Genomic DNA, 15,430 nt, shown 5'->3' on the forward strand with positions numbered 1-15,430 from the left:
TCCTAATTCACTGACGAGAGCTTCTCAAAAGTGATTATTTGATTGGTAAGAAACACTGAGCACAAACAGGAACTGTTGTGTAAGAAAAATCAACAAAGCACATAACCTTTAATTTGTGCAAAACTGCAGTACCTTCCTCAGGTGTCACTGGATGCTCCGTTCAACCATTTTATCATTTAGTTTGGCATTAATCTGGATTTTCCACTATAATTTGTCTTAATGAGGATTTTACATGTTTCTTTATATTTTATTATTACACAACACTGCCTGACCAAAGTGGCTCTTTAAAGTCAAAGATGAATTGAGAACTAAATTGACTGCGAGACTGAAACTGCACTTACGATTCTCAAAGTAGAACTTGTGAAAGTCCATCCCCTCCACCAGGTTTCCAAGAGCTTCTGGCTCAAAAGAAGTCAGTCCAGGGTCACAGATTCTCCTGTCAGAAGAAAACACAACCATAAATAAACATTTGCTTTATCTGTTACTGATTCTGAATTTACCCTGCAAGTGAAGAGCAGGTGAAGAATGACGAAGGCTAAATGATGCAGGACAGATGACATGGCATTTGAAGCTCTGAGATTATGGAACATTTTCAAGTAATGTGTGTATTTAACAAGAATTAAAGATTGTCATTGTGTTAGAGGTGAGAAAATGTTTTCAACAAGACAGAAAACTGAACACAGAGAAGTGTGTTTGAGTTGCATATTCAAACTTACGTGTAAGCCTCAAAATCCCCATTGTTGATGGCTTCAATCAACTGCTCTGTCATCTTTATTATCTCCTGTTTACGAGCTGGAAACAGTGAGATCGAAAGATAAGAGAGGGGAGGAGGGGGAAGACAACCAGAAGAGGTTAAAGACAGTCAGAAATCATTTGAATTTTGAACATTCAAGTACCGCTCCAGATGCTTTCACTGACTCTCACTGCCTTACAAGGCTGCAAACCTCTGACATTTGAAATAAGCTCATCACATGGGTGGCACCTCTGGTAATAATGACAGTGACATTTGAAGTCAGCCTGTACAAAACACACCACACACTCTGCTCTCCGTGTGACATCCAGTGAGTCCTTGAATGTCTCAAACTAAGAGCTTTCACTGCACACACACAAACCCACACCAATAAAATCCACCAATAAAGAAATCCTGTTTTTTTGATTTATATATATACACCACCAAATACACCGGAAATTATGAGAGTGAGGCACAAAAGTCAAGAAAATGGGTGTACACTACACCAGAAAAGCACAAACTGCAAACACACCAGGATTTATTTCCAGATAATATGCTGTAACGTACTTTTTTTCACTAACATGCAGCTACTGAAGCCTGGAAAGCCTGCACACCTGCATGTAACTTTTCACAGAGCCTTAAAAAGAAGTCAGTGTGATTCCCCGAGTCCTCAGACCGTCTGCCATTAAGTGGCACACAAAGACCGTATAAACACTGCTTCAGGAGTTTTTGCACAAGCACTGCACAACCTGCCTGGCACTTACTCTGCTGCAGGTTGCCGCTGCTGCCTGTGAGGGGTGACAGAGCCGACTCTGGTTCAGGACAAGAGCTCTGAGCTGGACTGTTCTGAGCTACAGGAACTCTGGGGCTGCTAGCAGCTTCCTGCAGGGGACCAGCTGCAGGCCGGTACAGTCATCCCAGTGAAATAAAGTTATGTTTAGCAAAATTCAGAAGCCATGTATACAACTATTTACATAGCATTTAACATTATTTATCCTGCAAACAGTATATCAAGCAGTCATTATAGGAAATTAGAATCAAGACTACTCAGTGTTAGATGACCTCCAGAGAGTACAGAAGAGGAGCAGTAATATGCAACCAGGCCTGGACGCCAGTAGATGGCAGCATAGGAGAGCAGAGGGGAACTAGTGCAGTCAGTTGGTGGGAAGAGTGGAAGTGAAGAGGTCAAATTTTTCTCTCCTTTATGTGGAGGCTTTTAAACATCAAGTGTTTTGCTTGTAGGGTAAATTTCATGCTGAAGGTCTGGTGTTGGGTATAGAAGGAAAGGTCAGAGCTGAGAGTTAAACCAGGTAAAATGCTGCCAACTTACAGATGGGTGTTGGGCAATGAGGAGACACGGTTGGGGTCCGTTCCTCAGTAGTGCTGCACTGGCTTAACACTGCAATGTCTGTACTAGTAGTCTCACTGACAGCCACTGCCCCCATCACAAGACAAACACACAATTACAAACAAATGTACATGGGCAGAGAGCCTGAGATATAAGTTTATCTATAATATTTGGAATAATTAATCGTTTTAAAGCCAAACAATTATGAAAAATCAAATGTCCATCACAAGTTCCCAGAGCCCAAGGTGATATCTTCAAATTGCTTGTTTTGTCTGACCAAAATCTAGAGCTATTCAATTTTCATTCACATAAAAACAAAAGCGGCAAATCATCATATTTGACAAGCTGGAACCAGTGAATACTTGATATATTTGCTTCATAAAACTTGTAGGTGCTGTCGCTATGTGACACTCTGGTCACTTGCTTCTCTGTAACTCTACACGCCAACCCCGTGCTTCATCTTAGAAACCCTGATGCTGCACATGGAGGAGCTGAGGCATCCTATCAGTGTGAGTTTGTATTTGAAAGAAGAAGAGAGAAGTTACATTAAATTAATTTAACTTTCATCCAGAGCAACGTCAGCTAAGTGCATTCAGCCTCAGAAAGACAGAAGAGAGAACAGGAACAACAGCCCCTCGATTGCATGTCCGTGATGATCCACTATAAGACTGAGTGCTGGTAAACCCAGGGAAAGCTGCTCAAGTAACTGGATTAACTCTTTTCTGGAAAGCTGAAGGTAGCTCTGTCCTAATTCATTCAACTGAAAACAGTGAAGTGTCACCCCCCGAGCTGCAGACGACTAATTAAAGGCTTAAGTGGTGTGTGATGCTGGCATACACGCCAACGCACACCAACAATCAAAATGAGGCTGAGGTATCCACATATGGTTGGCAATGGTGAGCGTTAGATGTGTCATATTCAAGAGATCCTGTATTTGAGCCTTTGCAGATCATCACATTCTGCTGAGTTTCTCCCACCTTGAGGCTCTGCAGCAACTGAACAGGATGGGAAAACTAACACTACACCACCATGTTGTTACTTTGTACAGAGACAACAGTGAAAGCAGCACTGTATTTTCCCCCACAGATGCACAATGTTTATATAAAACTGTTTGTCACATTTGTCTTCCCTGTGATGCTCACAAGCATCTGTCGTCTAACTAGTAAACTTACTGGACTTAGTAGTTGACAGTTACCTGAAACCTCTACCCAGTAAACATGCATTACCTCATGTATAAAGGGAAGCAATTCAGTATGAGCTCTATGATAATATTTTTCTATCTGATCTGCAGACACAAAGTGAACAAAAAGAGGCATGCGGAGTAGGTGAAAGTTTGACAAGTACCTTTCCTACCTTTCATGTCCTCCTCTTCTGTGTTATTACAGCTCTCTGTGGAGCCCTGTCAAACAGAGAGGGATGAGACAAAAAAAAGGAGAGATGGACAGAGGAGCAGGAACGAGAGAAAGATGGATAAAGGGAGAAAAGAGAAATAGCAAATCACTTTTTTTAAATTGTATAAGTGAGATGGGATTGGGAAGCTTAGGCCATATGGACACATAGACAACCTGACGGACAGATGGACGAGTGGACAACTCCCTCCCAGGAGCACAAACCAGCCAGGACAGCAGCGAGGGGAAGCGCAAAGAGCCACACACATCAAAGCAATAAAGTGTGTGAGCAATCTGAAATCCTGTGGCTAATTTAAACAGGAAGTGTGCAAGTGCAGGTCAGCGTGTAACTGCTCCTCAAGAGTAAGCAAGCCGGTGTGGCAAAGTATTTGTCAGAGAAGTGTCAATGTAAAGAAAATTGTGCAACAGCATGGGCATTTCATAGTGATACTAACATGACAGTGCAAGTCGAGTGGTGGCTGGTTCTCTTTTAGTAAAAAGCCTTACATGAGTATTTGAAGATATAGTGCCTGTGCTGCTGTTAAAGACAGTGTAGGATTTTCTCTTTTATATAAATCTGAAATCAACTTTGATGCTGTGTGAATCCTGAAGGGAACCACTGGAATAATTAGATACTTTGACTGTTTAATCAACATCAATTCAGAGTTTCTAGGTTTCTCGCGACCTTGGTTCAGTCTTAGAGATCCTAGATTCACACTTAGTTTAGTTAAAGGTTGCGTTCCTTCATCCATGTGGATATGTCTTAGGTACAAGCTGAGAACAATGGTGAGAGCATAGGGTTATCTGGAGGGAACAATAGGTATAGTTGGCCGTCATCTGCGTAGCAGTGATATGAGAAGCCTTGCGAATGGATAATTGGACCAAACAAGGTGGTGTATATTGCAAAGGGAAAGGGCCCCAGTACTTAACCTTGGGGCACCCCTGTGGGGAGGGGATGTGATAAGGATGTTTGTCCTTGCCATGACACATTGAAGGAGCGCCCCGTGAGATAGGATTCAAACCAAGAAAGCGCTTTTCCCAAATACAGATAGCAGGATGCACTGGTTCACCGTGTCAAAGGCTGCTGATTGGTCCAGCAAGATAAGAGGACTGGACTGTAGCTCTAGCTTCCCTTAGGGCTGCTGTCACAGACAACAGAACTGTTTCAGTTGAGTGGCCACTCGTACAAGCTGCAAAATTTTTAACCAACAGGGTTGAAATTAGCTCAAAGTTTGTATTGTAAAAAGGTATTTTCACAACTCTTGCATTCAAGCATTAATTCATCATTTAAAGACAGAATAAGGAAATACAATCATTAACTGGCAAAGTTATATTTTCGAATAATTTGTAATTTATTAATTGATAATAATAATAATAATAATAATACAATGAAAGTCTATATTTATTCCAGTGGTTACATTATGGTGCACCTTCACAGTGATTTAAATGTCAGCAATGTCAGATTTGGAGTTCACAGGATTCGACTCTCTCTGTGAAATCATCTCTAGTATTCAGGAGGCAAGATAATGACACATGCTGACAGAAGCCAGCTTACATTAGGTGCACAAGTATAAACAGTTAAAAAAAAAATTTTCCCCAAGACAGTGATGTATGAAGTACATCTAGAGAAAATCCTGCACGAGTTACCTTCGCGTGTTAGTAGTGGCTGGTGGCTACTGGTGGCAGAGGGAGCAGCTTACCTTGGTGCCATCAGCTGGGTTGTGTACAACAGTTGTCTGGGCTTCCTGGGGGGAGGTAGGAGACACTTTACCATGCAGGGATGGGACGGGTGGAGGGGGGGAGGGCACCAGGGAAGATGCCAGGAAATATCAACATATTCCATGACCACAAACATAGACACGTGTGCGCACACTAATGCTGTGGAGCATTTATGGCGATTAAATAGATGACTGTAGATGTCAAGGCACTCAGTGTGAGTCTGTTCCCCATTCAGCACTGTGGTCTAAAGAATCATTTTTGAGTCTCCAAAATTGCACGAAAACAGCCATGAACACAGCTAAACACATATTCACCCGCCCAGGGCCAGGACTGAGGAGGAAGGGTCTGTGAGTCACTGGAGGTTTATGGAAGTGTGAGTGTTGGTGCTGATGGCATTTTCATGTCAACTGGAAGTTATCGTATTTACCAGGTACAACATATAACTTTACTTCACTTCAATAACGGAGTTACAACTGAGAAGCTCTGACATATCCAATTTGGCATTAAATAATTTCTGAATTAGATTTCAATCTTTCCTTCCTACATGGTGCAAACGCTGCATTAAGCAAGCGACTGTGTGTTTGTATAGCCACTCCTCATCCTCAACCTTGACCCTGCCACAGAAGCATTCAGCACAACGCAATTCAAGAGCTCCAAGTACAACAGTGTTTGAAAAACCAACCCACACTATAGCGGATTAGTCAGTCACATACTCAGGTTCCTGATCCCGATCAACACTGGACCCAACATCCAGAAACTACAAACTTAGAACATGCAGCCCCGTCGATGACACACTTGATTATGGTTAATTAAAGTATTTTTGGGGTATTTTCAGCCTTGATTACAGACAGTGGAGACACGACAGGCCGTTGTTGTTCATGGACTTAACCCCTGAGCTACAGGCTGCCTGACTTTGGGAAATTTAGACTGGAAAATTTTACCCAGTCTGAGGAAATGTTTTACTTAGCTCAATGCCTGGCTCTCAATTTGGCAAGTTTGGTGTGTAGCTCATAAGCTTTTGCTGGAGTGCAGAATTCAGCACTGGCATGATGTAGAAAGTAATCAGTGCCATGTAGAAGTTCTTGCATAGAGTTAGATGAGAAGATTGAAACCACTATCATGTCTGCATGGTATATTTGGAGCTACTGACAGTGGCCAGTTAGCTTAGGTTAACACAAAGACTGAAGGGGGTGGGGGTCTAAAGATAAAAATAAGCAACTGGCCACACAGTCGACTTTACTGATGCACAAAATGGTGAGAGGAGATGTTTGGCTTTCATTAACTTGAGATTATTTTAGTGTGTTTCATGTTGCTATATTTGCTGGAGAAAGCCTTGTTCAAGTTCTGTTGGATGTTTTGTATAAGGCTCAATCCCATTACATATATTAACAAAGGGGCTGCATCCTCCTACAACTGTGATCTCTCTATTACCCATCCACACCAGCTCCTGTTTTACCCAGAAGTCCTCATCATTCACAATTTACATATTGAAGAGCTATGTGTAAAAGTGACCCTAACCCTTCTTTTGATGTAGTACAGGTTCAACCTTTCGAGTTTTCGAGCTCTGCTTTCAAACAAATTGTGATAACCCTGTGCTACTTCAAAGCCAAACCATCAACAAAGCTCAGGTGACACAGTTGAACACAGAGGAGTCACCAGGACGTGGCAGAGCAGAACTTGATTGAAGTGTCTGCTGTTGTACTGCAAAATGAAAGTCATTTGTCTACCTGTCAATGTTGTGTACTGTGTAAATATATATATATATATATATACACGAGTGTGTTTGCAGGAGGTCTGGGTAAAACGTGAGGCGGGGGAAACACTCCAAGGAACAAACCAGTCGTTCAATTCTAAAGTCATCAAATCCACTGCCACAATTTGTGTTCAAAACAGAAGCAGAGAGGCAGAGGATGATGAAGGACGAGCGAGAGGACAAAGTGCAGCGAAGATTTTACTCAACATGGGATGTGACAAAATGATGATGAGGAGGAGACAGAACTAAACATTAAAAAGATGAAAACAATGAAATGATGCTGTATAAAAGCAAGGTGAGAGAAACCAAATATAGAGATGAGGTACCATTGGTGCTGAAGATGACATGCTGCTGTCTTTGGTGCTGCTGCTGCTTACTACACTGTTTTTACTGTTGGTTCCCTGCGACTGGGGCAAAGAAACACAACACAGAATGACTCCCACTGCTCCCACCGGCTCTAAACCATAAAAACACCCTGTGGGAAGCTCAGGTGGAAAACAGTAATAGAGCCATTAAATGGCTAATATCACTATTCCAGCTATTGTAAGTGAGTAAGATTTAAAGCTGCATAATCTGGGAGTGGGACGTATATGCAGGAGTTCGATACTAAAGAGATTTATCTGAATATCTGTAACTATCATCTGCACCTTACTACTTTGTGCATTTTAAAGGGCAGTAGTTGTTGTATTTTCCTGTAGGTCTGTTGTGCACGAAGCTTCAAAATAATTTCTAAATCTTCAACGTGACTCTTCTTTTGTTCATCAGGAACTTGTAGAAACAGATTAAGTGTCCTGCTCCAACTGACACTGAACTGAGAAGGTTTTGTTTATTATAAACCTGTGTATTGAGTGACCAAAGGGCTCTTTGAGTCTAGCACCACAGTGAAAGCCTGCATTAGATGTCTACAACTTTGGCAGTTGATGCACAACATTAAAAAAAAAAAAGTAAAAATACAGAACAGTTAGTCAGCACATGCATTTTTAAACAATGAACATACTTTCAGAGCGGATTTTTAAGTATTTTCGCAGCACTTTTGAGGGAAATCACAAGTTTAGATCTACAAAAAGTACCAGCAATTAGTGGCTACTCAGCCAAAATGTATGAAACAGATTCAGAAGATAAAGTTTATAAATATGGTTGCCAGTCCAGGTCTGTGCATGCAGTGAAAGGCCTTGATGAAAGGTTTCTCTCTAATTGTGGAGAGTGTGTGTGCGTGCATGGAGGTATGTACTGTATTTTGTTATTTTGCGACGTCAGCTCGAAGACAATCCTAAACCCTATTTGACCCACAAATCTACTGAAGCATTACTGCACCCGTTTAGTCCCCCCCCCCACTCTCTTGAACAAACCCTGTTCATTGCTTTGACTGAATTTTGACGACTCGGTCCAAACCTCAATCAAACGTTGGCTCGCCAATAAAAAAGATACATTGCAGTTTCAGGACTGTTCTTATATGAAGTAAACACATTTTCAGTGACATTTGCATCTTGGGTTAGATAAAGTACTGTCTCAACAGTCTCCTACAGCTATATTACAATATATTTTACTGAAGTAACTTTTCTCTTGTGAGTGCAGCCGAGCACCCTGCTGAGCCACAATATAAAAAGCATAAAGAACAAGTTTACTGTCAGGATCATAAGGATATAATGAAAGTCATGCATTTTAAGTACACCTGAAGTGATTGAGGTGTATTTACAATGTGTTTTAGTAAATCTAAATAACTGGTGATGGTGTGTACAACTCAGCCTGTGTATAACAACAGTTGTATTGTCTCCTCTGTAACTCAGGTTTGAAAAAAGTGACCCAGAGGACGTCACTGTTATTTCTCAGTTTAGGATTGGAGACTACAAATTTTCACCTGGAAATCCTCACAAAAAGATGTTATTGGTCGCATTTTGGGAAATGTAGGATCTAGTGCAGCCTCTGCTGCTTTGATTTTGATCATTATTGTTTTTCTTGTGAGTCTACCAGCTTCATGGAAGTGTAAAACTAAATTCTTGGAGTATCCCTTAAATTTTTTATTGCTTCATTGCTCATTTTGATCCTCATTTTTTGAAATCTGCGAGCCTGCATAGTGTTTCAGCTACACAGCAGAGGTGTAGCTACAGATTGTAGCTAGCGTGTGTAATGTTAATAAGAAAACAAAGTTTGAGCTGGACTCTCCCTTCAGCCTCAAGCAAACTGGAGGGGAAAGAGAGGCTTCTTGAATGTAAATCAGTATTCCCAGGAATTTAAAGAGGTGTGGACGAAAGGATTACGTCAATAAAAGGTTAAGAGCAAAAATGCTGGGAGGTTTTCCTGCTGTTTTTCTACAACTCTGAGATGAGCGAATGCCCCAGTGTGACCATAAAAAGTATTTTGGCAGTCTCTGCGGCTGACTAGGAACATCTTCTAACAGAAAAACTAATGTGCAACACTGAGACATGGGAAAACTACAGTTCACCCATCTTCCACTGGCTGGTAGAGAAATTAAGGTAGATTTGCAGCTTTTTCAAACTTTGGAATTATGTTTGAAGAGATTTGCTTGTTCCCTTTTGTTATTTCTATTGATTCAAAAAACCTACAAACGCATTCTGTTTTCTACCAACTGACACACATACATACCTGATAATTATTCAGTATTGCACAGTGTTTACCAGAATTGAAATGTTCAGAGTAGCATGTTATTTATAAATGAAAGAGTTAAGCAGAGCTCGGTATCAAACTTAAATACTTTTTAGTGTCAGCTGAAATGTGTCAGTCAGGTAAAGTTTCTGTATGGTTGTTTTAACATTTGAGAGGATTAGCTTCTTTTGTTAAATATAAAAAAAAGGGTAGAAAATTGTGTTTGTATTTCTCAAAGTAAGGTATCTAAAAAACACATCCTGATACCCAACAACATTATTTATAGGCCTGTATTTTTAGCAAGAGTTTTGATGAAGTGTAGAAGTACAATTTTACTACTGAAAATACTAAAATAGTCTTAAAAAAACAATATATTTTTGCTTTATTATTTTATATACACGAGTCAGTATCTCATAATCATAACTCTATTGTTTATTGTTTCTGGTGAGAATTATCCCCCATCGTTTGACAAACTGAACCGTGTCAACTTCAAAACAGTAATAAGAGAAATTATGGGAATTTAAAGGCACTACTGCTGATTTATATATTTATAATTTTAATGTAATTTTATTTCATTACTTCATAAGCAACACTTTTAATATACAGTGTGATCTTAAGTCTGTTATGCCCGAAATGTCTCGATTTAAATGGAGGTGATTATCTGCAGGTGACCAAGACAGCTGTTTTATTTTTAGGAAGAGGGGGAAAGAAAAATCACTCAAATGAAAAATAATGACAGTACAATAAATATACCATGACGGAAAAAAGGACAATGACTATATATTGATGTTCATAGTGGTTAAATCTCCTATGATGGTCAGGGTCAGAATGCCTGATTTATTCATAGGCAGATGGGTCAGACAAGGATAACTGGAAGGGGATGAGTGAGTGTGTGTGTTTGTGTGTGTGTATTTGTGACTTGTCAGGAGTTCAAATGGTTTTGGTGGCGCTTATGGCAGAAGGGGATGCAGAGATGTTGGATGAAGCTGCGCAATCCAACACAAATCGGACAAGACGAAAACTTTCATACACAACGCCTCAAGCATCTCTGCCCAAAAGAAGAAGAAGAAAAAAAAAAGAAAAGTCGAGAGCGAGGGGAGGACTAGAGGGGGAAAAAGACTCGGAAACAAGACGAGAGCGACAAAGAATGAGAAATGAATGAAAATGACAGAGCCGATCTCACCATCAAACAAACACTCGAGCTGGACTTCCTTTTCTGACAGACAGCAATGGAGAGGAGGAGGAAAAAAATAAGGGGTCATCGGGAAACAAGGAACTAATCAAAATAGTAAAAAAGTGAAGCTGCCAGATTGATCCCAGAAAGAGAGAAAAAGAAAACAACTGCACAAGCTTACACAGGAACAAAGATGAGACAAAGGGAGACTAAGAGGGCTTCAGAAAAAAAAAGTATCAGCTGCAAAAACAATACAGGGAGTTCATTTTTAAAGGAGAATTGAAAGATTTAAATCACTGGTTGTGCAGTTTATTTGTATAATGTATTTTCTTTTGGAGGGCTGGGGTTAGTTATTGTTTAAGTTACTGTATGTAATTGGAATTTTATTTTGACTCTTGTTGATCATGGCGCTTCACTGCATGCATTGACGCTGACTGTCCATCAAAACAAAATGAGCACCACGACATGATGGTGGCTCGAATCGCTGTGAATCACAGAAACAAACTGGTGGTAAAAAACAAACAGCATTTTAAAAGTCCATTGTTCTTTATTAGGTCCCTTACTTTCACCATAATCTTCAATCTTCATACCTGTGCCCCACCTTCAACTACTAACTCATGAACATGATCGAGCAACTTCTTGATTTTTAAGATCAATCTCTTTCACTAAGCCACAAAAATCTTTAAATCACATTTAATAAACCTTAGAAAAACTACAGAGCACCAGAACACAAAGGTAATCCTACGTAAAGAACATACTGCTTTTCCATATGCTCATAAATATCACAGATATATGTTATTACAGAGTAGTTAGGGTGACAGACCAAAAGGGAGACAGGAGAAGATAGGAAGAGTAAGAAAGACAGAAACAGTGAAGTCAATAAAACCCCAATGGGTCAGAGAACTTACCTTCACACCGTCCGACTTTTTGTTTAGTAAGGTTTTGCAAGCTGAAAGAGAGAGAGAGAAAAGGGGGTTTAAGACACAGTCACACAGAAGTAATTGTCCAACAAACAGACACGTGGTTGAGATCACTCAGTCAGCAGGACAAACAAAAACTAAAGATGGTTCAGGAAAGGTTTATCACCTCACAGTAATATATTTCTAAGAGTGGAACCAATGTCTGAGGGACAATCCCTCCCAAACATATATATTCTCCACTACAGGGGATAATCAGGCAAAATAAATGTTTAAAAGAAAAATTGATATTGCAGCAAATTGAAAAATGAAAATCAAACTTGGAAAATGGAAAACCCAGACTGAAAATTTGGAAATCTTTCCTCTTATTAAAATTTAAATTATTGGAGTAGGTATGCACCCTGAGGGTTTATTAATCCTTTATTCTTTTAACTTTTTGCCTAAATATACAGTTGCTGGCACAAAAACACCCGCAACTCCCACAGTTTCCTGCCAGGTACTTCTGAACCAGTGAGGTGCTTCTTGCAAAACAACCAGTTGTTTGTGGTCCTTACTGAAATCAATGTGTTACCAAGGAAAATATAATCTATTGAAAACACTCGTCAACTGAACCACTAGTGCTAGAACAACTTTGTGAAAAGAGGCAGGTAGAAAAGGAAAAACAACTTGACATATATGTCCCGTATGTGACAAACACAAACCAGGTTATATAAAGTGAAACTGTCTGTTAGCCTACATTAACCACACTGACCTAATATCATGTGCATGCACCTGAAAACTTGACCAGTTATAACAAGAAAAAGAAATGACTGAGGCAAGTCCTACAAATGGCACCAACACACAACAACTATCAGGAAACTGAATAAAAATGTCCACATGCATGCACACACACAAAAGTACAGTCACTTCAGAAAGTGTTCAGACCCCTTCACTTTTTGCACATATGTTTTAGATTTTATTTTAAATGGATAAAAATGCCATTTCTGCCCATCAGTTTAGATTCAATAACCCACAATGACAAAGTGAAAACATTAAAAACTGAAATCTCTAATTAACAAAAGTATTTCAACCCTTATAGACCTTATAGACACAAGTGTGTGCCTTTCTAAACTATGTCCAATTAATTTAATTTCTAGACACATCACAAGGATAAACAAAGCCAAATTTTCACTTTGTCATTATGGCTTACCGCGTGTAGACAAATGGCAATTTTATCCATTAAAATGAAATCTAAAGCACAATGAAGTGCGATTAAAGTGGCTTCATACTTTCTGAACCTAAACTACATTAGACTAAAACTAAACACGGACACACTCTTAATGTATAAACACCATCAGATCCCAATGGTACCCCCTTACCTTCCATGAACAAAGTAGGAAGGAGGGCGATGAAGAGGGCAACAAAACATTAATGTGTTTAATATCTGCATGTTAACATCTGAACTGGAAACACCTGTCAGTTTTTCACTTTACGTTACAACACATTCTTTAATCATTTTCACACGGGTGGTGCGTTCATGCGATGACAGTGGCTCATCAACATGTCTGGCATGCAGCATCCACTTCAAAGTCTTTGTCTTACAAAGTACAGAGGAGGGAGTGCATTCCCAACACTTAAGGTAACGTGAGCAGAAAAACTTTATGTTCAGGACATCCTCTCTGTAACACTGCAACACTTAATCTTACTCAGTCAATGAAGAAATGTAACAGTTGGAATCAAGCACAAAAAGAAATCCGTTATTGACAACATGTGAGTGCAGCATCCACCTGATCAAATCGTGATTCCTGTATGAATGTCCATTAAGCAAGCAGCCTGCCCCGTCACGTGACTGACATTTACCTGTAAATGGTTCAGTATGCTTCAAACAAACTGGGCTGCATGGCATGTCGACCGAGCGTGTCTGAAGTCAAAAGTGTTGAATGCTGTTATGGACCATCATGCTCAAACAGGGATAACAGGGCACAGTTTTCGACAATGTGAGGACGGTGTGTGCTTCTTTGATTGTCGGTTTTAAAACTGACAGTATACAAAAATCTCAAGTTGCCATTAAGAGCTATATTACATTAAAAAAATATAATTTATATGATACAGGGCCCAGGTGGTAAAATATAGCCTACATAGATGAGACATCTGTTCTCTTTAAGTCTGTACCACAGGACACAAGGGCTCTATAAAGAGGAATGATGCAACGAAATCTTGTTGCACAACATCTCAATTAGTCAAAAAGGCGTTAATGTCAATGTTGTCAGAAAAAGGAGAAAAGGAATATTTATTTCCATGAAAGAGGACTTTTCCATTAATGACGTTTTACTGTATAATGATGTTTTGTTTTTCATTTTATCATTTAAATAATAAATAAAACAATTAAATACATTTTATATTATTTGTTATAATATTTACAATTGATGTATATAGCACCGTGTAAACTGTTTGCAAAGTATGCCACACTAAAGAGGCCCGTGGTGGGTAAAATGGGCCTGTTTAGTGAGGGGGGGGGCAGTTTCAGACACTGTTTGATGATCTGACATGCAAGTTGTCTGAAGCATACTGGCGGCATTAGGTTTTTTGTGCTTTTGTCTGTTCACACAAAAACAACAGAGCAGGCAGGAGAGAGGAGACAAAGAAAAGGAGATAACAAAGGACACTGCATTCTGTTTATCCAGCTTCCCATGCAGGTTGGCATACATTTCTGTATGCTCATAAACATGCTTGGCTGGCTGTTAGTGCCAGAGCCATGCGGAGGAAAGGTTGCAGCGAGCACAGGCAGGCATCGACTGGGCATCAGCCACGTACTGTGGATACAAACCAATTCAAAGGAGGCAAAACTTGGAGTGTTACGAAGGTTGATTGCTGGCGTGTCTATATATGTTCGTAATATAAAAAGGTTAAAATGGTTATGCTGCAGAGGGAAAGATATGCAGCCTGCACCAGTTGTCTTAATGCAGAGAAGTGTAAACACAACTTGGCTCGGTGGCAGCTGCAGTCGCTGGAATGAGGTCAAAGGGTCATGCTGGGTGTCAGTTAAATGGCCGTTGTGGTCAAAACAGGAAATTAAATAGCCAGTCCTGGAGAGGAGCTCTGTTCATTAGAGCATCAGGACACGCAGCAGCACAGAAAGGTTATGAGCTGAGCTTCTCTTTATGGTTTCCATTTACATGTTTGTGTGCGTTAATACGATGACCCAGTGCAATGACGACCATTCAAAAGGTGGTCCATCAGTGTGCAGGCAGCAGGCAGCAGGTGGAGGGGTTCAAGCAGCCCAGGCCACATGCCAATAGCTCAAGTACAAAGTTGGCAGTGCCCGACTCCAACACCCCCTCTATTAGACGTACCTTCCTGTGCCATAGCGGCCGTGCTGGTGGTAGCGGCAGGGCTGGTATGCTGCCGTCCCACTATTGGACAGAGAGGGATTCAATGTGGCGCCACCGGTGGGACAAGAACCTTACTAATGCCTGAAGGCCATTTTCTCTCTTGGTTTCTTTAAGTTGATAAACTTTAGAGTTTTAGACAAGGATGGCAAAACATGACGTTCCCCAAAAGTGTCTGTATCAAGCAGGCAAACACATCCTGTGAGCTGTTCACCATTCATGACAGTTTAACTTTAAAGATAAAGAGTTCTTTGGTTACCAATTTCCTTTTGTTATTAGATTAAAGTGAAGCAACCGACGGGAAAATCTTCTCAGCACTAAAATACCTCCACTCTGAAATTGTTAATCTTATTTCCATGGACATTCACTTGATAAACACGCCTACATTTATGTATAAAGCAATTCAGAGGTCCGGCCCGTCCGCCTTAT

General features: G+C 40.2%; 1 protein-coding gene across 27 annotated transcripts in view; it reads right to left on the reverse strand.

Annotated features, from left to right (window-relative positions):
- Positions 1-15,430, reverse strand: part of camk2g2 (calcium/calmodulin-dependent protein kinase (CaM kinase) II gamma 2) — a 65,555-nt gene that overhangs the window by 5,712 nt on the left and 44,413 nt on the right. The window contains exons 13-21 of one of the 27 annotated variants that reach the window (XM_056395435.1): positions 14,966-15,025; positions 11,625-11,665; positions 7,265-7,345; positions 5,167-5,211; positions 3,432-3,477; positions 2,061-2,165; positions 1,495-1,626; positions 717-792; positions 342-436 (exon numbers count right to left, since the gene is read on the reverse strand). In XM_056395435.1, the coding sequence (XP_056251410.1) occupies positions 342-436; positions 717-792; positions 1,495-1,626; positions 2,061-2,165; positions 3,432-3,477; positions 5,167-5,211; positions 7,265-7,345; positions 11,625-11,665; positions 14,966-15,025 (681 nt within the window). Of the gene's footprint in view, positions 1-341; positions 437-716; positions 793-1,494; positions 1,627-2,060; positions 2,166-3,422; positions 3,478-5,166; positions 5,212-7,264; positions 7,346-10,725; positions 10,759-11,624; positions 11,666-14,965; positions 15,026-15,430 lie in introns of all 27 variants that reach the window. The other 26 variants (XM_056395434.1, XM_056395439.1, XM_056395437.1 and 23 more) reach the window with 26 other exon arrangements.

This window comes from Seriola aureovittata, chromosome 14, assembly GCF_021018895.1.
Source record: "Seriola aureovittata isolate HTS-2021-v1 ecotype China chromosome 14, ASM2101889v1, whole genome shotgun sequence".
In the NCBI taxonomy this organism is placed as follows: domain Eukaryota; kingdom Metazoa; phylum Chordata; class Actinopteri; order Carangiformes; family Carangidae; genus Seriola; species Seriola aureovittata.